At 44.5% G+C, this 23,780-nt stretch overlaps 2 protein-coding genes across 16 annotated transcripts in view; one reads left to right on the forward strand and one right to left on the reverse strand.

Annotated features, from left to right (window-relative positions):
• LOC138764651 (uncharacterized) overlaps positions 1-17,140 on the reverse strand; it is a 60,104-nt gene extending 42,964 nt beyond the window's left edge. For 2 of the 9 annotated variants that reach the window (XR_011358237.1, XR_011358245.1), the window contains exon 1: positions 16,812-17,140. Coding sequence is in view for 1 of the 9 variants with exons in the window: in XM_069940854.1 (XP_069796955.1) it covers positions 9,771-10,847 (1,077 nt within the window). In the remaining 8 variants the exon portion in view is untranslated. Of the gene's footprint in view, positions 1-4,396; positions 12,781-16,811 lie in introns of those variants that run through there. The other 7 variants (XR_011358239.1, XR_011358246.1, XM_069940854.1 and 4 more) reach the window with 6 other exon arrangements.
• LOC138764652 (uncharacterized) overlaps positions 1-23,780 on the forward strand; it is a 230,124-nt gene that overhangs the window by 125,696 nt on the left and 80,648 nt on the right. The window contains exon 1 of one of the 7 annotated variants that reach the window (XM_069940856.1): positions 22,423-22,804. The exons of 5 other annotated variants lie outside the window; for them this stretch is intronic. The gene's annotated coding sequence lies outside the window, so the exon portion shown is untranslated. Of the gene's footprint in view, positions 1-22,422; positions 22,805-23,780 lie in introns of those variants that run through there. One more of the 7 variants, XR_011358262.1, reaches the window with a different exon arrangement.

Here is a 23,780-nt window from a genome sequence, read left to right on the forward strand (position 1 = left end):
GAGGGGGAGGACGTGGACTTGTCCTCGGGCCTGCGCAAAGGAGCTTTTAGGTGGAGTGCAGTGCGCGCAGTACTGGCCCCACCCTTTACACCCATGGTTCGTGTGCCGTGGCCGAGCAAGCTGGGACGTGGCAGCGAGGTCCTTGGGTCGTAGGTTTTATATCGGAGTGGCCTTCTCCTATGCAGGTTTCTTACCCGGGCTGGAGGGGCCTGCCTCCCCTCCTAGGTCGGTCCATACTGCCCGGACCGGGGCCGAGGCCGCCGCAGCTCACGCTGTGCCTGGACTGGGGCCGCCACCTCCCACTCTCTGCCCGGATCGGGGCCTCCGCCTGCCCCACTCGACCGAGGCCGGGGCCGCTGTCTGCCCCTTGCTCCTGCCCGGATCGGGCAGGAGCGGCCCCGGCCTCGGTCCGGGCGAAGGGTAGACGGCGGCGGCCCCGATACGGGCAGGAGCAAGGGGGAGACGGCGGCCCCGGCCTCGGTCCAGTGAGGCAGGTGGAGGCCCCGATACGGGCAGAGAGTTGGAGGCGGCGGCCCCAGTCCGGGCACAGGGAGAGCAGCAGTGGCCCCGGCCCCGGCGAAGGGTAGGCGGCGGCGGCCCCGATCCGGGCAGGATTAGCCACTATAGTAATACTACAAACAATAATATCTTCAAGGGATAGGCACAAAATTAACTACAAATCAAAAACACAAGGTTTCAACCTTTGCACTTAGTTCCCAAAAATGATCCAGTGTTTGCTGATCTGCTTACCCACAAAACTACTGATAGGCTGGTGGTTTTCTCACTGGAATATTGGAGGCTGAAAGGGGAATAGGTTTGTCAAATCACAAGGAGCTGGAAAAGGTAAATAGTCACAGTCGTCTCACTGGGGGAGGGAAGTCTAAAACTTGAGGACATCATTTTCAGGAAGAGGAGAAAGAGTTTAAAGTTACCTGAAGGACAAATTTCTTGCTGTGTATTTGGAACATGTTGCCTGTGGAAGTGGCAGATGTGTGTACCATTCTACAATTTAAAAGATACCATGGATGTCGGTATATATTTAAATCTTATAAATGTCACAGCAAAACATTTTATAAAATAAAATCTGAACTATTAAGCTCCTACAGTCCTACCACTAAATATTTTCCTACTGAAAATGATGTTTCAGAAATTGAATTTATAGTGATGGTGTAGCGGGCCGAGTGACCGCGCGAGTAAACAGGCTGAATTGGTGGTCCAAGATGGCAGGGAACCCCCTTCATTACTGAGAAGGAGCCTGCACCTAGCTCCACATGTGGGATAAGGAGTGGGGAAGTGTGTAAAATACAGCAGAGGACTAGCAGCTCCAATGCTCAGAGGGAAAGATGTTCAGAGCTGGCACTTCTAAAGAGGAGCAGAGGCCAGTGGCCTGGCGAGGTCCTTCTTTGTTCCATATCCTGGGTTCATAGATGGTTGAATTATGAGGGGGGGGGGGGGAGGGAAGGAAGTCTGGTTGCTCAGTGACAAATGTTGTTTGTTGGTTGCTGTGAAAAATGGAAGGGAGTTGTCAAAGTGTCGTAGGCACACAATGGTGGCGGGGGGAGAGAGAGAAAGAGAGAAAGAGAGAGGGATATATAGGGACAAGGCTAAAAGCAAACAGAATGGGAAAATGTATAATTGGGAAGGGAAAATGTGATATGGCAGGAAGTCGGGAGAGTAAACTGGTAAAAGATGTTCATAGGAGAAAGCACAGAAGCTACATGGAGAAGGTTTCAGGACCACTTGCCCAGGGTTCTGGATAGATTTGTGGCACTGAGACAGGGAAAAGATGGTAGAAAAAAGGACCTGTGCTTGACAACACTGGCAAAGCAACTCGGTAAGAGGAAGAAGGAAACCTATATGGGTGTAACCTGCTTTATGAAACTAGAGCAATCTTATGAATCTTTCATTAACCAAAATGGCATAAAACAAAGACCCATTCCACTACCATTGATGGCTATTTTTGCAAAAGCCCATTCAAAATCCATTCGTCCTTTCATAAAAGTGAACACAGGTTTCTTCATACAAGTGAATTTTCGTTAAGCAGGTATTTGTAAAAGGGGGTATTGTGAGTGGTGCAGTGAATAAAGCACAACAGAAGTTGTCTGTGAGCCGAACCAACAGAACTGTTTAATGGAATTTTGGCAGGAGTCTAAATAATTACCATTGGCGTGCTATTACAATCACACATCGCCCAGAGTTCTTTGTGCCCCCCAGCCACTGGATATTCCTGATCCTGCGGGGACCCGCAACTACGAATTCCAGTTTGATAATGTAATAGTGTGGTTTGCCACATAATCCTCCCCCCGCCCCATTGTTTGGAGGTGACACCATAGTCTCACCTGTATGGTTAGAATCAATTGGCGAACGCCCCTTGCACCAGCGGCATGTCACCTGTACTGGCTGATGTAGGTCCACATGTGCCGGCTTAAGGTGATCTCCCAAAACAATTTATTGCCTGCGCCAATGTCTATTACAAACGTTGAGTCTTCATTCTGTTTCACCTGGAATGGACCTTCATATGGACGTTACAACAGTGACCTGTGTACATCCTGGCACAAGAATACAGAAAGGCAGTCCTTGAGTTCAGGTGGAATGTATGAAGTCATAAACCCATGCTGGGTGGCTGGGACAGGCACCAATGTACCGACCTTCTCCCTTCAGTGTGTGAGTTCTGGTGGGATATTCCTGCTGCTCCTGTGCAGCTGGAATGAAATCCACTGGGACCATTAGGAGGGGGTTCCCTAAACCAATTCTGCAGAGGGCCTAGCTAGATCTTCCCTTCTCTGCATTCTATAGGGATTGCTCCCTTCGTGACTCCATCCTCCACTTACTCCTCCCTACCAATCACCCCCTCGTCATCTTCCCCTGTGGCTGCAGGAGATGCCACAGGTGTCCACACCTCCTCCCTCACCACAGTTCGGAGCCTAAAGTGGGCCTTACAATTAAAACAACACTACTTCTGTATTCGCAGGAGAGATTTACTCCATTCGATGCTCTCTTTGTGGCCTTCTCTACAGGGAGACTGCTTCGCTGACAACCTTTGCTCTGTCTGCATCAATGACAGGGGCCTCCCTGTGGCCAACCATTTCAGTTCTGCGTCCCACTCCCATACTTGCATGTCTGTCCATGCTCTCATGTATTATCCCACCATATTACCTGTAAATTGGAGGAACAACATCTCATTTTCCACCTGGCCACTTTCCATCTGGATAGCATTAACATCGACTTTCTGCTTCTGCAAGGTTTCTGCTAACCTACTCTCCTCTCTCTCTCCCTCCCCTTCCCTCTGTCTTCCTTCCCTTAGCTCTCCACCTCCTTTCCTCTCTATTCACCTGGGCAGTCCTCCAGCCCTGCTTGCTGCTGTGCCCTCTCTGCCTTCTCCACCAATTTTCCTGCCTTTGGGACCATGAGGAGTAGAGGTCAGTGGACTGGTATGGACCTTCCTTGTTTTCACTTCCTGGGTTTGTAGATGGCTGAATTGTGAGGGTGGTTGCTCAGTGACAGACGTTGATTATTGACTGCTGACACCGTGCTGCTTTGAAAGATGGAAGTTGTCAAGTGTCGCAGGTGGAAGAGAGAGAGACCGAGAGGGGGAGGACATTTGGATGAGATCTATTTTCAACCAGGAAAGAAGAAATGGAATCGTATCCAAAAAGGAGGTGTGTTATGAAGTGGAAAGCAGACTGTATGGAAAAGGAGAAAGAAAGAGGGAACACAAGGAAGTGGGTTGAATGAAGGAGAGTGTGTGCAGGGTGGGTCCACAGTGCAGTATGTGAACACGTGACTATATTGTTGCTGTTCTCTGTGTGGTGTTGTTCAGCTAGGGATACACCGACATAATTTTGAATTTACTGGATGTCATTCAGAAGCCAGCTTGATGATCTGGACATGCAAGTTGACATCAAACTTGCTGGGAGGTCAAAAGTCATTTCATTAAATGTGTGGAATGAACTGCCTGCGTCAGTGGTTTTGACTTTGAGAAATAGGTTGGATTTTAAATCTGACACTGACATGCTTTGGTGAAGATTACCTGCTGACTATACCTGGTCTGGTCTGTACATGACTCCAGGCTGTGAAATGGCCCAGTGAGTCACCCAGTTCAAGAGCAGTTCGGGATGCGATTGGACTGACAATAACCACAACAGCAGTGTGAGTATAAGACAGCTTTAATAAACTAATATGTACACTAAGAGGTCTTGTCTCTGCAAGACAAACCTGGAAGGCGAGAATGTAGCTCTGGACTGCTTTATATACAAAGGATGACCCCTTGTGACCTAGTGGTGCAATTACATATCACCACAGGGAGCAAATACTGGACTTCTCCACATCTCATGAATTAAAAAAAAACTTTATTTATTCATTCAAAAAACAAATAATATATGACATATACAACAATTAACCATAAACATGAACGTTATTTTTTATATATATAAAAAAAAAGAAAAGACCCCCCCCAACTTCAGCCAACTCTCCTTAGGAGAGCCATAAAGAAAGAAAAAATAAAAAATATTAAAGAAAAATTAAATATACATATTAAGATCCAATCAACGTAAATTGAAATGTAGAAATTCTGAATATAACAACCACTTATTAATTAAAAATTATAATTATCACGCGAAACATACGTAATTTTTTCCATCATTAAACAATATTTCATCTCATTATGCCATCTATTAATATCAATCATATTAGTTCTGGTCTCCAAACTTGAGGAAGGACATACTAGGTATAGAGGGTGTGCAGCGCAGATTTACAAGGTTAGTTCCAGGGATGGCAGGGTTGACATATGCAGCAAGGCTAGAAAAACTGGACTTGTATCCATTGGAGTTTAGAAGGATGAGGGGGGACATGATTGAGGTATACAAAATCATCAGGGGGATAGACAAGGTGAAGTCTGATTACGTGTTCCCAATGATGGGGGAGACGAGGACTAGAGGGCATAGTTTAAGAATACAGGGTAGGCCCTTTAGGACGGAGATGAGAAAGCATTTTTTTACCCAGAGAAGTGTGAATCTGTGGAATGCTCTGCCACAGAGGGTGGTAGAGGCGGATTCGCTGACTATGTTCAAAAGAGAGTTAGATAAGACTCTTGTGGGTAACGGAGTTAAGGGTTATGGGGATAAGGCTGGAAAGGGGTACTGATGGTAATGATCAGCCATGATCTAAAATTTGACAGGCCAAATGGCCTACTCCAGCTCCTATTGTCTATTGTACCTTTCTACGTACTAGCAATACATTTTTTCGCTACAGATAAAGCTAAATATACAAAAGCAAGCTGAAACTTATCTAATCCCAAGCCTTTCAGAGGTTGCAAACTACCCAATAAAAATACTGTTGGATCTAAAACTATTTTAATCTTATACAGATATTCTAAAAATGATTGAATTTTCTTCCAAACAGATTGTCTATGTATACATGACCAAACAGCATGAAAAAAAGTTCCAACCGTATCACCACATCTAAAACACAAATCTGATTCATGAAAACCATACTTTTTAAATTTTTCAGGTGTTAAGTATAATTGATGTAAAAAATTATAGTTAATCATTGCATAACGTGCATTTATCAATCTAGTTACACTATCATACCAGATATCTAACCAATCATCTTCGGAAAAAATAAAACCAGTATCCGCATCCCATTTACTTTTAGATCTATCCCGACCCTTTTTATCTATACCATCCTGTAATATTTGATAGCTAGATGAAATATAACCCTTCTCTGGTTTCTTCATAAAAGTCTCAAATTTAGTCATTTCAGGTAAAATCATATCTCTACCAAACATACATTTTACCAAAGATTGAATTTGATAATAGAGAAACAAAGAGTTCTTATCAATACCAAAACTTTCCCTCATCTGATTAAAAGATAAAAATTTACCCTCTTTAAAACAATCTCCCAAATTTTTCACACCTTTAAATCTCCAATGCAATAAACTTTGATTATGTATTGAAAAAGAAATAAGTTGATTATTATACAACAGAGTCAAAGCCGATAATTTACCCCTGGAGCCTGTCATTTTATTTTTCTTTATCCATAACTTCATTAAATGTTTTAGTATAGGCACATTATATTATTGGAACAAATTTATATTCCATCTAAACAAAAATTGATGTATTTCAAATTCAGAAATATTTGCCATCTCAATTTTGGCCCATCTAGGAGGCCATACCAAATCCATCAATGAACTAATAAATTTAAGTTGGGCTGCTTCATAATAATTTTGAAAATGTGGTAAATGTAATCCCCCTAACTCATATTTCCAAGATAATTTATTCAAAACAACTCTCGAAAATTTACCTCTCCATAAAAACTCCCTCACCATTTTATTCAAGTCTCGAAAAAAAATATTATCAAGTAAATACGGAATAGATTGAAACAAATATTGTATACGCGGAAAAATATTCATCTTAATTGTATTTATCCTACCCATTAAATTAATAGGTAAATCTTTCCATTTAATCAAATCAGGTTTAATTTTTTTCATTAACGGAACATAATTTAATTTATATAAAGATTGATAATTAACATTCAAGATTATACCCAAATATTTAATTTGATCAGTCCATTTCAAATTAATAATATTCTTATAAACTGAATAATCTCCTTCACTTACTGGTAATATTTCACTTTTTTCCCAATTAACTTTATATCCAGAAAGACATCCATATTGTATTAAACACTCCTTCAAGTGCAAAAGTGACTGAGCTGGGTTTATTAAATACACCAACACATCATCAGCAAATAAATTAATTTTATACTCCTCGTCTAAAACTTTCATACCTTGTATCTGTGTATTTTATCTTATCAGCTGTGCCAAAGCTTCAATCACTAATCCAAACAAAGTTGGTGATAAAGGACAACCTTGACGAATTGATCGAGTTAACTTAAAGGGTTCCAAAATCAAACCATTCGTCAATACTCTAGCTACCAGTTTACTATATAGACCCCTGAACCAACCAATAAAGAAAGGACCAAACTTAAATTTCTCCAAAACTCTAAACAAAAAATTCCATTCAACTCTATCAAATGCTTTTTCTGCATCTAGAGATATCACCATCGGGTGATCTGAAGATTGTCAAAATCTATTAATCAAACTAATCACGCGCAAAATATTATCTGAAGCATATCTATTCTTTATAAAACCTGTTTGATCCATATGAATCAACTTAGGTAAAAATTTAGCCAATCTATTCGCTAATATTTTAGCTATTATTTTATAATCTACATTTCACAACAAAATTTGTCTAATTTGTCTACTTTCAAAGGTTCTCTATCTTTTTTTGGGATTACTGTAATTAAAGCACTAGAACAAGACTCAGGTAGTTCATAATGTTCTCCAACTTGACGTAATACACCCCCAAACACTGTAGATAAATCATCATAAAAAATTTTATAAAATTCAACCGAAAACCCATCATCACCAGGCGATTTACCATTCAGCATTTCCAGCATAGACATTTTAATTTCCGAATCAGTAAATGGTTCTTCTAACTCCTGTATATCTGCATCCTCTAATATCGGTAAATTCAACTGAGATAAAAAAAAAGATCAATCGATCCAGTTTCTTGTTATCCTTCAGATGTATATAACTTTTTATGAAATGAACAAAATTCATCATTAATCTCACAAAGTTTATGTAATAAGAGAATTCCGTCTAACAGCATTAATAGTCCTCGAAATCTGTTCTTTCTTTAATTGCCACGCCAATACCTTATGTGCTTTCTCTCCCCATTCATAATACCGTTGTTTAGTCTATTCAAATTGATAAGATTGCAAAGTATTATATTCCAATTTCAATCAAGATAATTCTATTTTCTCATCTTCTGTAGCATCTTTCTGGAATTCCTTTTCTAACTCATCAATCTATATAACATAACATAACAATTACAGCACGGAAACAGGTCATTAGGCCCTTCTAGTCCGCACCGAAACAAACACTCCTCTCTAGTCCCACCTACCTGCACAATGACCATAATCCTCCACCTTCTTCTCATCCATATACCTGTCCAGCTTTTTCTTAAATAATAAAATTGACTCTGCCGCCACTATTTCTCCCGGAAGCTCATTCCACACTGCCACCACTCTCTGAGTAAAGAAGTTCCCCCTCATGTTACCTCTAAACCTCTGCCCCTTAACTCTTAACTCATGTCCTCATTTCAATCTCTCCTACTCTTAACGGAAATAGCCTATCCACATCCACATCCACTTTCAGATCCCTTTCATAATCTTAAATACCTCTATCAAATCCCCTCTCAACCTTCTACGCTCCAAAGAATAAAGACCTAATCTGCCCAATCTCTCCCTGTACTCTAGATGCTTAAACCCAGGTAACATTCTGGTAAATCTTCTCTGCACTCTCTCCACTCTGTTTATATCCTTCCTATAATTAGGCGACCAGAACTGCACACAGAACTCTAAATTAGGCCGCACCAACGCCTTATACAATCTCAACATCACTTCCCAACTCCTATATTCCATGCAATGATTGATAAAGGCCAGCATACTAAAAGCCTTCTTCACCTCCCTATTCACATGAGTTTCTACCTTCAGGGAACGATGTACCGTTACTCCTAAATCCTTCTGCTCTTCTGTATTCATCAATGCTCTCCCATTTACTACGTATGTCCTGTTCTGATTCTTCTTACCAAAATGAAGCACCTCACACTTATCAGCATTAAATTCCATCTCCCATTTTTCAGCCCACTTTTCTAAGCAGCCCAAATCCCTCTGCAATCCTTGAAAACCTTCTTCATTATCCACTCTTCCACCTATCTTAGTATTGTCTGCATATTTACTAATCCAATTCACCACCCCATCATCTAGATCATTAATGTATATAACGAACAACAATGGGCCCAATACAGATCCCTGAGGCAAACCACTGGTCACCGGCCTCCAACCTGACAGACAATTTTCCACTACCACTCTCTGGCCTCTCCCTTTCAGCCAATGTTCAATTCATTTGACTATCTCAAAATTTATACCTAAAGACTGCACCTTCCTAACTAACCTTCCATGTGGTACCTTATCGAAGGCCTTACTGAAGTCCATATAGACAACATCCACCGTGCTACCCTCATCCACATTCCTAGTCACCTCTTGAAAAAATTCAATCAGATTGGTCAAACAGGACCTTCCGCTCACAAATCCGTGTTGAGTGCTATCTCTAAGAACTTTCTCCATTAATTTACCTACCACAGACGTCAAAGTTACAGGCCGATAATTGCCAGGTTTCCTCCTTGAACCCTTTTTAAATAACGGAACCACATGCGCAATACGCCAATCCTCCGGCGCTATCCCCATCTCTAATGACATTTGGAAAATTACCGTCAGAGCCTCTGCTATTTCCTCCTTTACTTCTCTCAATGTCCTGGGGAAGATCCCGTCTGGTCCCGGAGACTTATCCACCTTTATATTCCTCAAAAGCCCTAACACTACATCTTCCGTAATCTCTATATTCTCCATATTTACCCAATTTGCTTTTTTTTATCTCACATATCCCAATATCCTTCTCCTTGGTGAATACCGAAGAAAAGAAACTGTTCAATATCTCCCCCATTTCTCTGGTCTCCACACACAGTTTTCCCCTCTAATTCTCTAAGGGACCAATTTTGTCTCTCGCTTTCCTTTTACCAGAATCCTTTTGGATTAATTTTCACCCTGCTTGCTTTAGTCTCCTCGTACCTTCTTTTAGCTTTCCTAATTCCTCTCTTAAGATTCCTCTTACATTCAATGTATTTTTCAAACATCTCCTTAATTCCATGCTTCTAATACCTAATGTACGCCTCCCTTTTTCTTCGAACCAAGTTTCCAATATTCCTTGAAAACCACGGCTCTCTCAAACCTTTTGCCCCTCCTTTTAACCTAACAGGAACATAAAGCTTTTGCACTCTCAAAGTCTGATCTTTAAAAGACTTCCATCTCTCTACTACATCCTGCCTATAAAACAAATTGTCCCAATGCACACCCTGCAAGTCCTTTCGCATCTCCTCAAATCTAGCTTTTCCCCAATCAAAAACCTCAACCCTTGGCCCTGACTTATCTCTTTCCATAATGACATTGAAGCTGATGGCATTATAATCACTGGACCCGAAGTGCTCGCCAACACTAACCTCCGTCACTTGACCCATCCCATTTGCCAACAGTAGATCTAACACTGCTCCTACAACATATTGTTGTAAAAAACTATCTTGCACACATTTCACAAACTCTAACCCATCCAGCCCTTTCACAGAATGTGTTTCCCAATCTATATGTGGAAAATTAAAATCTCCCATAATTACAACCCTGTGCTTATCACAAATATCCACTATCTCCCTACAGATTTGCTCCTCTAGGTCTTGGTCCCCTCCGGGTGGTCTATAATACACCCCTACAAGTGTAACCTCTCCTTTCCCACTCCTCAGTTCCACCCAAATAGCCGCCGTGGACGAGCCCTCTAATCTATCCTGCCTAAGCACCGCTGTAATATTCTCCCTGACAAGTAATGCAACACCATCTCCTCTTGTCCCTCCGACTCTATCACACCTAAAGCAACGAAACCCAGGGATATTCATCTGCCAATCGCATCCCTCCTGCAACCATGTCTCACTAATCGCTTCCACATTATACTTCCAAGTATCAATCCACACCTTCAGCTCATCCACCTTTTTTACAATACTCCTGGCATTAAAATATATGAATTTCAGAGATTTCCCAATTCTTAATCCCTGTTTTCCCTCATCTTTAATAACATTATTTCCTTTTCCTGCCAATTGCCCTTCATCTTCTTCCAGAGCATTTCCTTTCTCTATCACCTGCCCATCCATATTCAAATACTTACTACAAACTTTCTTTGTTTGCATTCTAACCTTCTCCTTACTGCTCTGTACTATTTTGCTCCCTCCCCTCAACCATTCTAGTTTAAAGGATCCTGAGTAGCCTTAGCAAATACCCCTGCCAGGATTCTGGTCCCCCTGGGATTTAAGTGTAACCCGTCCTTACTGTACAGGTCACATCTTCCCCAAAAAAGGTCCCAGTGATCCAGAAACTTGAAACCCTGCCCCTTACTCCACCCCTTCAGCCACGTGTTAATCCTCCACCTCATTCTATTTCTATTCTCACTGTCACGTGGCAAAGGGAGTAATCCAGAGATTACCCCCTTTGCGGTCCTTCTTTTTAACTCCCTACCTAACTGCCTGTACTCACTTTTTAGGACCTCTTCTCAATTCCTCCCTATGTCATTGGTGCCTACATGTACCACGACCTCTGGCTCCTGTCCCTCCCACTTTAGGATATCCGGGACACGAGCAGCAACATCCCGGACCCTGGCACGAGGGAGGCAAACCACCATCCGGTTCTCCTTGCTGCGTCCACAGAATCCCCTATCTGTCCTGTTTCTCTAATTCAAAACTCTGATTTAATCGATTCTTTTTTATTTTAGAAGTATAACTAATTATTTGTCCTCTCAAATAGGCTTTCATAGCATCCCATAATACAAACTTGCTTTGAACAGAATTAAATTTTCTTTCAAAAAAAATTAATTTGATTTTTTTTAAAAATCAATAAATTCCATATTTTTACCATCGTATTAAACCTCCAACGATAGGCCACTTGAATTTTCTCAGAAGTTGCATATGTAAAATATAACAAAGAATGATCTGAAATCACCCTACTTTTATATTCCGCTTGTTGTATTTTCTCTTGTAAGTGTGCCGATACTAAAAAGAAGTCAATCCTTGAAAACGATTCATGTCTCGATGAATAAAAGGAGAAATATTTCTCTGTCGGATTAAGACGTCTCCAAATATCTACTAAATTAAGATCTTTCATCAACGCTTGGACCTGAATTGTCATCTTGGATTTCTTAACTTTCTTCGGAGATTTATCTAATAAAGGTTCCAAAACACAATCAAAATCACCACCAACTAAAATATTATCGTTAGCCTGACCCAAAAATAAAAATGCATCTGAAATAAATATTTCATCATCTGCAATTGGGGTATATATATTAAGTCCAAAATTCACTAAAAATCTTACAATTCAATTTAAGAGAACATCCTGCCTTTTCCTCCATTGATTGTAATTCAAAAGATAAATTTTTATGTATCAAAATTGCTACACCTTTAGCCCTAGAATTAAATGAAGAAGAATATACATGCCCAACCCAGTCCCTCTTTAATTTCATACTTTCCTTCAGATTCAAATGTGTTTCTTGTAAAAAAGCAATATCAATTTTCATTTTAATATACGCCAAGACTCACTTACGCTTAATCGTACTGTTTAATCCTCGAACATTAAAAGTAGCAAACCTCAACTTTGACATATCTACTATTATTACTAAATACCAATAATATCTTTATATAAAAACTCAAATCAACGCATATAGGCCCTCAAATAGAAAAATAATCACAAATTAATAATTAACTGAAATGAGAATAAAAAAATAAAGAAAAAAAAGAACCCCCCCTCACAAAAAAAAGGTAGTAATCCCCTAAACAAAAATTGGGTGTGGGTTACCCACCAGTGGCTGATGACTAGTAAAGAACTTAGAGCAAATCTCTCCCTCCCCAGCCAAACAATGTATAACATCAAAATATCATAATAACAAAAAAATAGAGTAAGAAAAAGAAAATTCTTCTTTTCATTCAAGAAATTCCAATTTCGAAGATCCCATTTCAGAAGAAGCTGGACTCTTTACATTCCTGTTTTTCCCATTTCTGCCATTTCTTCCATTTCCAGAACAACCAGATTTTTCTTTAGGAGATCATAGTGCACTACGTCTTTGTCCTTTTATATCTGGCAAATGAATCAGCAAAAATCATTGCTTCACGATCATTCTCAAAAAACCGAAATTGATAGTCTCCATAAAACACCTTCAACACTGCAGGGTAGCAAAAAGTAGACTTATAACTATTACGCCACAAAACTTCTTTAACTGGATTAAATCGACGTCGACGTTGAATGGCCTCTTGACTCAAATCAGGAAAGAAAAAAACTCTGCTATTCTGAATCAATAACGGAGTTTGTTGTTGTCTCGCATTTTGCACTGCTAGTCGAAGTATTGCTTCTCTGTCCAAATAATTCAAACATCGAATTATTACCGGTCTCGGTGGTTGACCAGCTGAGGGTGTTCTTCTTGGAGCTCTATGGGCTCTTTCCAGTGCCAATCCTCCAGAAAAAAATTCTTGCCCTAATACTTGCGGGATCCAGTCTTTAAAGAAACGAAGAGGATCTTGTCCTTCTATACCTTCTGGCAAACCAACAATTTTCACATTATTCCTTCTGCTTTGATTCTCCAAGTAGTCTATTTTCCTCTCTAATTCCTTCTCGTGTTCTCCCAATTCTATGACTGATTTTTCAATCTTCAATACTTTTTCTGTGTTAGAAGCCACTTGTTGTTTACAGTCTGAAATAGCAGTCTGAATTTTTTTTATTTCTTCATAAGATGCATCCACATGTGCTTTAACTGTATTCAATTCTAAACTTATACTAGCATTCATTTGAACCATCTCATTCATTTAAGGCTGAATAACTGCATTTCGGTACATACACTATAGATCAGAAAAGCTCAGCCCTGCTCTCTCTGACATAGTGGCAGAACAGGGTAACTGCAGCTCCTGCTGCAACTCAACAGAAGGCATTTTAAAAGTTTTACTGTGGGTCTGGACTCCCAGTGATGGCACCCCGACTTCCTCAGGGGGTCGCCGCTGGTCTCCCCCCACATCTCGTTGTTTTTACATGAAATCACGAAGGTAAGTGATTTCTTCAGGTTGAAATGCTTCCTGATGCATTTCCAACAATGGAGTCGTCTTCCTGTGTGCTCCCTCTGTTGAAATCGAAAGGCTTTCAAAATCGGGATCCACTTCTTGGGAACACACACCTTCTTCCAGAGAACAGGTAATTCCAGCACCATCCTTCACTTGGTGAATAATAGACATTTTTTTTCAGCTCCCACAGGCAGTCTTTGAGGTTTAGACACTGAAGAGATTAAACCTGGGGCTGTATCAAGTCGTCTTGGCCCCAAATCTTCAGCACTTCGAAAATGTAATTTCTTCTGGACTTGAGGTTTAATCTTTTTACCATTAGTGGCCATAATAGTTCCCTGATACTTTAAACTAAAATTTTAAAAGTTTAAACTTGAAAACAAAGGGTTAAAAAACGGGAACTTAAAAGTCTGGCCAGAGAGGTCGAGATTACACATCTAGACTCTACGCCATCTTGCCACGCCCCCCCCTCCACATCTCATGAATGAAGAAATAAGTGGCATACATTTTTATACCATTGTGACTGATCCATCACTATGTTGACTCCTGTGTTGGGTTGGCACAGTCAGTGTAGCATTAAGTCCAACTCTGTTATGGCACCAGCAGCCCAGGTTCAAATCCAGTACTGTCTGTAAGGAGCCTGTACATTCTCCCTATGTCTGCAAGGGTTTCCTCTGGGTGCTCTGGTGACCTGTCTCCCTTCTAAAGGGTTGATGGGATGCAAATGGAGTGTATGGGCTCATGCGCTGGAAGGGCCTGTAACCGTGCTGTGTGTATATTTAAATTTATTAGGTAAATCTCACTATATTGGGATTGATTTCTGATCAAAATTGCAATGTAATTAATTCATTGTTATGTAATTTAATGACTGTTTCACCTTCTATTACCTTCGATTGTTGCATGGTGGTGTTGACTTGTTTCCATGGAAAGTGGATGGAGAATTTGTTTTCATTTGTATAAATGGCTGTGGATCAATTCCCTGAGGCTTGTTTACACATGGGGCAGGTCTTCTCCACCAAGACCTGGTCCAAGGTCATGTTCACCCATCGTTTGTTCCTGTGATTTATTGCCCCATAATCTGAATTGGGGCCAGATGGAAAGGATGATGAAATGTACTGTGGGTTTGTGAGGAAGGACAGGCAGGGGAGGAGCAGAAATGTCGTCAGTTGGAGTGTTTCAAATGTGTCCAGGGAGTTGTAGCGCTATCGTTAGGATTAATATGCCTTAATTACCTTAAGACATCAACACACCTCACATGTTTCTAGCCCGGTTCCAAGGCAGGTTCTGAGGGAGGAGTTTGGGCAGATCAGCCTTTATAGAGATTTCCAGGAGGGAGGAATCACAGGTTCAGAGGTGGGCCATAAAATATAAACAATACAGTGGTCGCACCACAGGAATATTAGGAATAAAGGAAACCAATTTATTTAGAGCATGGATTAGAGCATGTGATGTTTTGGCTGTTACAGAGATTTAGATGACGCAAGGGATAGGATGGAAGGTAAGAGTAGGGGTGGGTGGTAGATAGGAAAACAGGTCAGGGATAGCATCACGGCTATGGAAAGGGAGGGCTCTGGAGAAGGAGTGTCTCCTGAGTCAGTGTGAGTGGAAGTCAGAAAGAGAAAGGGAGGAATCAGTGTTCTGGGAGTAGTCTATAGGTTCTCAAATGGTCCCCAAGATCCTGCGGAACAGAGAAGCAGGGAGAACTTGGAATGTTGCAGAAATTACAGGGTTGTTTTTATGGGAGACTTCCATTTCCCAAATATTTACTCAGTATTGGCCGTCTGCACCTGCGCTAGTTAAAAAAGGTTGGTGGCGGATGCCATTTCCAGGGGCTTGTTATCCATTGTATTGTTGAATTTAACTGTAAAACATTCATCAGAGGTTGCCACTTTTGCAGTATGGTTATTCGATGCATCAACAAACATGGTGTCAGAGTCTGAACCTGAAGCCTCCAAGTAAGAATTGAGTAACCAACGCCACGTTTATGACTGCACCATAATGGCAGACTGATTCAGAAGGCCTGACCCGTTGCAGATCTACAAGAAGCTAAACATAACTAATCATTTGTGCTCAGTCCTTCGTCAAGCTCCAAGCTTTCCTTTGCCCATAACTGCTTTGAACGTTAAGAAGACTGATCACGCTTCCCAAAATGTTATCCCATTGGAACTCTGATCACCTGGCCGAGCTCATTTGCCAATACAAGGTTGAGTTGTGGTGATACGACCACTAGCCTACTGCAGGGGGTGATCTCTGTACCTGCAGGAAGACCACCTAAGGGGGCTGACTCCACCTGGCTGGCTGTCAATTAGCCAACCCGAATATAGACCAGAGCTGGACCCTCCTAAGCCAGTCACACGGGGCGCCACCAAGGCATGATGTTCAGACTTTTGCTGGAATAAAACCTGTTGTCCAGTCTTTAGAGTTTTGTACTTTCTTGCCGCTGCCTCAGTGCTCCACAATGTATTCCAATAAAACTTTTAAAGAGTGACCATGGAGAAGTTGACGATCGGGAGCCAAGAGATCGACCCTCAACACCAGGCACGCTTCGAGATCTGGAGGCATGCGAATGAGGCGATCTTCCTAACTCACCCACAAACCAGAAATGGCTCATGATGCTCCACACCAAGCAGAGCCTACGAACTTTCCAGGCCATCAAGGACTGTGCAGACAACGAACCTGCGATGGCTGTCCTGGAGATAGTGTACAAGCCCCAGACAAATGTGTCTACGGCCGGTATCTGCTCAGCATCAGGTCTTAGCAGCCAGGTGAGAAGGCCGATGCCTAACTGGGGGCCCTGTGGGTGATAGCTCACACGTACCTGGCCGAGACGGGGTGACAGAAGGGGAAGGGGAACGACTGATCCAGGACACCTGTGTGCGAGGGCTGCGCTCGAGGAGCGCCCAACAGAAGCTGTTGGATGAAAACATCGCCTCACTTGCCAGGACAATTGGGGTAGTCCGCTCCCTGGAGGCTGCAGCTCATCATGCTTAGGCCTTCTATGCCCAACTCCCCCAACCTCCGGTCTGGCAGATGCAGACGACCGCTGTCGCTGAAGGGCTTTACCTGGAGGAGACTATCGCTGCTGCCGGGTTCTAGTGTGGGTCAGACAGGTGATTCCACAAAGGCTGCCCAGCAAGGAACTCGTACTGCTCTCCATGCGGGAAGAAACGTCACTTCGCCCAAGTGTGCCTTTCCAGGCCCGTCGGGAGCGCAGCGGCCCTCCCGAACATCGCCACGTGTGAGGACCGGGCAACGCCATCACTCACCCTGCCACTTCCGCCCACACCGCTGACGTCACTTCTGGCCCACCCACCGACTGGCACTGCTGCCGTGCGCTCACCCCCGGCGCCGCCATCTTCTTCTGCACGACTTGAGCCTCATCGAAGATGTCACTTCCGCTCGTTCAGGTGACGTCACCTCCAACTTCACAGCTGGTCCTATCGCCTTTCCACGTTGACGCCACGTGTGTCGGGACGATGTGGTCAACATGGGCGCACACCCGATTGAGCAGCATCCGCACCCCATGCCCAGAAAGAAGCCGCTGGCCGCTACTCACCTTATCCATCGAGGAGCAATGATGGAGATCGCTGTCAATGGGAAGATAACAAAATGCCTATCCGATAGCGGAAGGACTGAGAGCATCGTGCACCCGAATGTGGCCCGGACACTAAAGCTCCAAATCTAGCCCACCAACTTTTCTATCGCAGTCCAGGACCACTCTCTCACAGCCTTCAGGCACTGCTCAGTGGATTTGACAGTTGGGTTGCAGGGGGGGGGGAGGGGAACTTACCAAGGTTTCAGGCTCCCACCCCACCCCACCCCAGCTCTGTGCCCCAGTCCTCTTTGGGCTGGACTTCGAATGCCCCCCCCCCCCCCCCCGGCTCACAGTCAACAGCATGCACCCCGTGCGACTGCCCCCAATCCACCTACGGCCTCTCCAAGTTACAAGTAACCCCTCCCATTCTGTTCAACTACCTTATGTCAGATTGCAAGCACCAGCCCATGGAGAGCCCAAGTCCTAGTTGTAAAAGAGGATAGCAAACTGAGGATGGTCATCGATTATAGCCAGACCATAAACCGGTACACCCAACTAGACGCCTACCCCCTACCCTGAATAGCCGACATGGTCATCGAGATAGCCCGCTCTTTGGTTTATTGACAATTGACCTAAAGTCAGCCTACCACCAGCTCCCTATCCATACATGGGATAAGCCATACACTGCCATTGAGGCAGATGGGGGCCTTGAGCTGTTCTGTTGGGTGCCGTTTGGGGTCTCTGTTTTCCAGCAGGAGATGGACCTCACGGTAGACCGGCACAACCTCAGAGAGACCATCCCGTACTTGGACTATGTCGCCATCTGCAGCCACGACCACCAGGACCACGTTGACAATCTGGAGAGATTTCTCCGGACGGCCGAGGAGCTTAACTTCATTTACAACAAAGAGAAGTGCGTGTTCAGCACCACCCGCCTCGTCATCCTAGGATACATCATGGAACATGGTGTCGTCAGTCCTGATCCAGAATGCATGTGCCCACTAATGGAAGTGCCCCTTCCCCACACACTCAAGGCCCTCCACAGGTGCTTTGGACTTTTCTTCTATTACTCCTAGTGGATCCCCACTGACCCAAGCCATCACTTTTCCTCACCGCACCCCCCGAGTCACAAGAAGCATTTGTCCAAATCAGGCAGGACATCGCTGATGCCACGATGCATGTTGTGGATGAGGACACCCCATTCCAGGTGGAATGCGACGCCTCTGATGTTGCCCTCACGCAGCTACCCTTAACCAAGTCGGGGGCGACTGTAGCTTTTTTCGGCAGGACCCTCCGTGGTTCTGAGCTCAGACACTCCGCCATTGAAAAGAAGTGGAAGCAGTCCGCCACTGGTGCTACTACCTGGCAGGCAGGAGGTTCACCTTTCCTCACCGACCAGCGCGCAGTAACTTTCATGTTCAGTACCACCCATAAGGGCAAGATCAAAAATTATAAGATATTGCGCTGGAGAGTCGAGCTGGCCACGCTCAGCTACGACATCCAATACAGATCAGTAAAGTTCACCGACTCCCCAACGCTCTGCCCCGGACCTCCACCGTGGTACAATCTGACCAACTGTAGGCGCTGCACGATACCCTTTGTCACCCGGGTGTCACGTGCCTGTACCATTTCATCGTCCCAGAACCTCCCCTTCACCACACAAGAGGTCTAGACCATGACTGAGTCATGCGGGGTCTGTGCAAAGTGCAAACGGCACTGATTCTGCCTGCCACAGGCCCACGTCATCAAGGCCACTCAGCCCTTCGAATGGCTGAGCCTCGACTTCAAGGGCCCCCTTCCACGAACAACAGTGTCTACTTCTTTGCGGTCGTAGACGAATACTCCTGTTTTCCCTTTGCCATCCCTTGCCCTGACACCTCTACAGCCACCATTATCAGGGCTCTGACGTAGCTAATCACAATGTTCTGACACCCGACATTCATCTACGCTAATCAGGGGTCTGGCTTCATGAGTGAGGAGCTACGCCAGCATCTAGTATCGTGAGAAATTGTGACTCGTCATACAACTAGTTATAACCCGAGGGTGAAGCGTCACAACGGGGTGATCTGTAAGGCAGTCCTCCTGGCCCTGTGGTCCAAAGGCTGCTCTATTGATTACTGGCAAGAGGCCCTCCATGGCATTAGGTCGCTCTTGTGCACAGACCCCTCACGAGCTCCTTTTCTCATTCCCCAGGAAATCAGTGACTGGAATCTCATTCCCAGCTAGGCTCACATCTCTGCGACCGGTGCTCGAGCAGGTGCTCCTCATCCACATCAACTACACTTACGCCTATATCAGGTACCCCATTGGCCATGAGGACACCATCTTGACCAGGGATCTGGCACCAGCGGGGGCCCCAAACCCCCCCCCCCCCCAGCATCATGACATCATGATTACCTGACCCAAGCACACCACTCTGGGTAGTCTTGGCCTATCTAGGAGCCAAACCACTCCCTCCCCCCCTCCAGCGAACCCCACTCCAGTTGGACCACACCTACCTCGCCACCCCCTGTTGACAGATGTGCAAATAGACACCACGCTGCCCACACAGACGCCTGCCACGGTTACGCTCAACCCAGCCAGCCTCCGGCAACATCCACATGCTCGCCAACTTTTGACCAGGAACCACGGTTCCAGAGACTCCGATGTCTAAATTTGTAAATATCACCCGGCATCGTTCCACATGCATACCCCCAGGCCACCTGGCTGGCTGTCAATCAGCTGGCTGACCTGAATAGACCTCCTGGGGGCTGACTCCACCTGGCCAGCTGTCAATCAGCTTACTTGACTATAAACTGAGCTGGTCCCTCCCTGAGCCAGAAGCCTTGAACTGTGTTCAGACTTTTACTGGAATAATGCCTTTCCTCCAATCTTTCGAGTTTTGTGCTTGCTTGCTGCTACCTCAGTGCACCACACCAGTATGACCCTCTTTCTGGTTGGGCTATCCACACACTTGTTAATGAAACTCTCCCACAGTCACATAACAAATTCTGCCCCACCTAGACCTCTGGTGCTAAGCACGTCCCAGTCAATAATGGTGAGATTAATGTCTCCCACTGTGACAATCCCATTACTTCTGCAGCTACCTATAAATTTAATCCCTACCTGTTCCCCCTTCCTCCTACTGATTACGGAGAGGCCCACGGTGATTCAGATTTCAGATTTATTGTCAGAGAGTACACACATGACATCACATACAACCCTGAGATTTCTTTTTCCTGCAGGCATGGTAGAATTATCAATAACTGGAAGTGCATAAATAAGGTGTGCACAGTATAAAACAAAGATCTGTATCTAGATAACGAATGTCAACAAAGTTACTGTGCAATACAGAGAGAATAAAAAGAAAATCAACAAAGTGTACAATCCTTAAATGAGTCTCTGATTGAGTTTGTCATTGGGGAGTCTGATGGTGGAGCGGTAGCGGCTGTTCCTGAACCTGGTGGTGCGAGTCTTGTGGCACCTGTACGTCTTTCCTGATGGCAACAGCGAGAACAGATCGTGTGCTGGATTAAAGCCTGTAGTGAAGCCTTTTCTGTGTTTTGTTTCTGCTTGCTGCACCACAGGGCACCACATGCTGCAACAGTGGGTGGATCACCAATGGTGGCTACTCGCTTTCTTCAGCAAACACATCCGACCACCCGAGTTGAAGTACAGTGCTTTTGATCACGAACTGCTGGCAATGTACCTGGCCATACGCCATTTCTGGTGCATCCTCAAAGACCGAGTGTTGACGGCCTACAGGGACCACAAGCTGCTGGGTAAAGTCTGGAACCCCTGGTCAGTAAGGCCTTTCATACATCTTTCATACTTTTCATACATCTCTGAATCTACAATGGACATCCGCCACGTAGCGGGGAAGTCCGACTTGGTACCTGATGCACTGTCCAGGCCAACAATTTTCAAGGTGACAGGTGCATCGACACAGCTCAGCTCGCCAGGGACCAGGCTGAAGATGCTGACGCATAGACATACCATACCGCCATCACCAGCCTACAAATTGAAGAGTTTGCACTGGACCCAGGAGGCCCAACATTCCTGTGTGATAAGTCTACAGGCTACCCTAGGTCAATCCTGCCCGCAACCTGGAGACAGCAAGTATTCAATCAAGTACATGGACTCTCTCATCCTTCCATCCAGTCAACAGTGTGCCTCATATCGGACAGGTTTGTATGGCATGGGCATCGGCACGAAGTTTCCCTTTGGGCAAAAACCTGTGTACAATGCCAGTGAGCCAAAGTCCATCAGCACACTAAAGGCCCAATGCAACGTTTCCTGCCTGAGGTGGACAGGTTTGACCACATGCACGTGGACATTGTAGGGCCCCTTCCCATCAGCCAGGTGATGAAGTACCTTTTCATCGTGGTTGACCGCTTTACACGCTGGCCAGAGACGGTGCCCTTGTCGGACTGTGACACGGAGACCTCTGTGAGGGCCATTACCTCACAGTGGGTTGCTCATTTTGGTGTCCCTTCCCACATAACTTTGGACCAGGGAGCCCAGTTTACCTCAGGGCGACAATGGCCAAATTCTGCGGCAGCGAGCTACACCACATAACTGCCTATCAACCCCAATCCAATGGGCTGGTAAAGCTGTTTCACCGCCACCTAAAAGCAGCCATCAAATGACAGCTGCATGGGCCCAACTGGATGGATGAACTCCCATGGGTCCTGCTGGGCATCCGCACAGTGCGGCGGAAATGGTCTACAGCGCACCGCTCTCAATCCCAGGCAACGCCCATTTCAGCTCCACGGTACCACCACCGAATACCCTGGACGTCCTACAGCGGCTGAGGAACCACAGCGCCTACCCATGTCTGCATCCTACCACCACCCACGGGACGCCAACCAGCCACGTCCCACAAGAACTCAAAGGCACGGATATTGTCTTTGTAAGACACGGCAAACCAGGTACCTCCCTGCAGTGCCCTTATAAAGGCCTTTCAAGATACTGAGAAGGGAGGGGGGTGTATATGCTCTAGAAATTGAAGGCAGGCACGACATGTTTACAAGAAAGCCCACTTGGACTGTTCAGAGCCTTTCCCTGCCTCTACACTATGGCTCTGGGTACACCTGCCAAAGACAATCTCCCAAACCTCACCCAAAGAGGTGTGGGGGTGGGGGGGGGGGGGACAGTGTGTGTAGTGGGCTGGGTTGCTGTAGTGAACAGCCAGAGCAGCAGGGCACAGGGCTTTCCCCCCACCCCCCACCGCGCAGAGGTTCCAGGCTGCAGCAGCGCATTGTCGGGGAACGGCCAAGCCTCACAGCAGTATGATGACATCACTCCTGTGAGCCTGTCTCCTCCCTGAAAAAGGAAGCTGCGTGGTTTGAATAAACGGCAGTTACTGGTTTACTTGCTTGGTGCAGACAGCATTTATTTCAGTAGCTCTGCCTTTGGCAGTGCGACACACAGTCTTTTTTACATGGGGGAGGGACGACTTCTGAGGAAAGATTTTAAACGTACCTGAAGAACAACTTTCTTGCTGTGCATTTGGAACGTGTTGCCAGTGGAAGTGGTAGAGGTGCGTACCATTGTAAAATTTAAAATATCCATATATGTTGGCATATAAGATGGTAATTGAATCTTAAAAATGTCACGCCAAAACCAGGGGTCATCTTGTGCACCAAGAATAATATCTGAACCTTAAAACTCCTACCGTCCTACCAGTAAATAATTTTTTCCTGAACCTTGTGTTTGAGAAGCTGGATTAATAGTAAAGATATATTTAAACAATAAAAATATAATAAACCTGCCAAACAAACCTTACAACAGCACAGAAAAATGAAGTGAACAGCATTAACCAGTGGCTGTTAGCAACAACTGACGATCCATTCGCCCAGTCTGACTACCATTGACTTAAAACATCCTGTTAAAGGAGACAATGGTGGTTTCTTTTAAAATATGTTAATAAAATTTAAACCTTTGCTGGGTAATATGCTTTTAAAATATTGTTTCAGCATTACTCCTCTGGTCAGTGGTATGTTTGGTCAAGGACTATTGGGCAATAAGCCCTCAGTGGAAAGTGCCAGACTTGAAGTTGTCTTGTATGCTACCTCGACACCAACATTTTAGGTGGAAATACTGGGGGTTATCTGATACATGACTCGTCTTATATGCTGACATATATGGTTCTCAGAAAGTGTGTGGACAAGAAATTCTTTGATGGATATGGCTGAATATAGGAACATTGGAATAAATGGGGCAGACAATTGGGTCGGCAGGGCTAAATTGGGCATTGAAGTCTGTTTCAGTGCTTTAAAGCTCCATGACTCTGTCTTGCTTGTGAAATTCTAGGGTGAACGATTTGATTTGCATATTTTGGAATAGAAAGGTATGTTTGGTACATCAATTCAATGTCATCCTTCGAATCATTTGGAACAGTCACGTTGCCCCTCTTAATTCATCTAAATTCCCTCTCAGTTGCCCATCATCCTTCACTGATTCTTCTTGGTTCAAGATATAATGTACAGAATCAAATTAGCTGGCAGCAGGTCTCT

This window comes from Narcine bancroftii, chromosome 5, assembly GCF_036971445.1.
Source record: "Narcine bancroftii isolate sNarBan1 chromosome 5, sNarBan1.hap1, whole genome shotgun sequence".
Lineage (NCBI taxonomy): Eukaryota > Metazoa > Chordata > Chondrichthyes > Torpediniformes > Narcinidae > Narcine > Narcine bancroftii.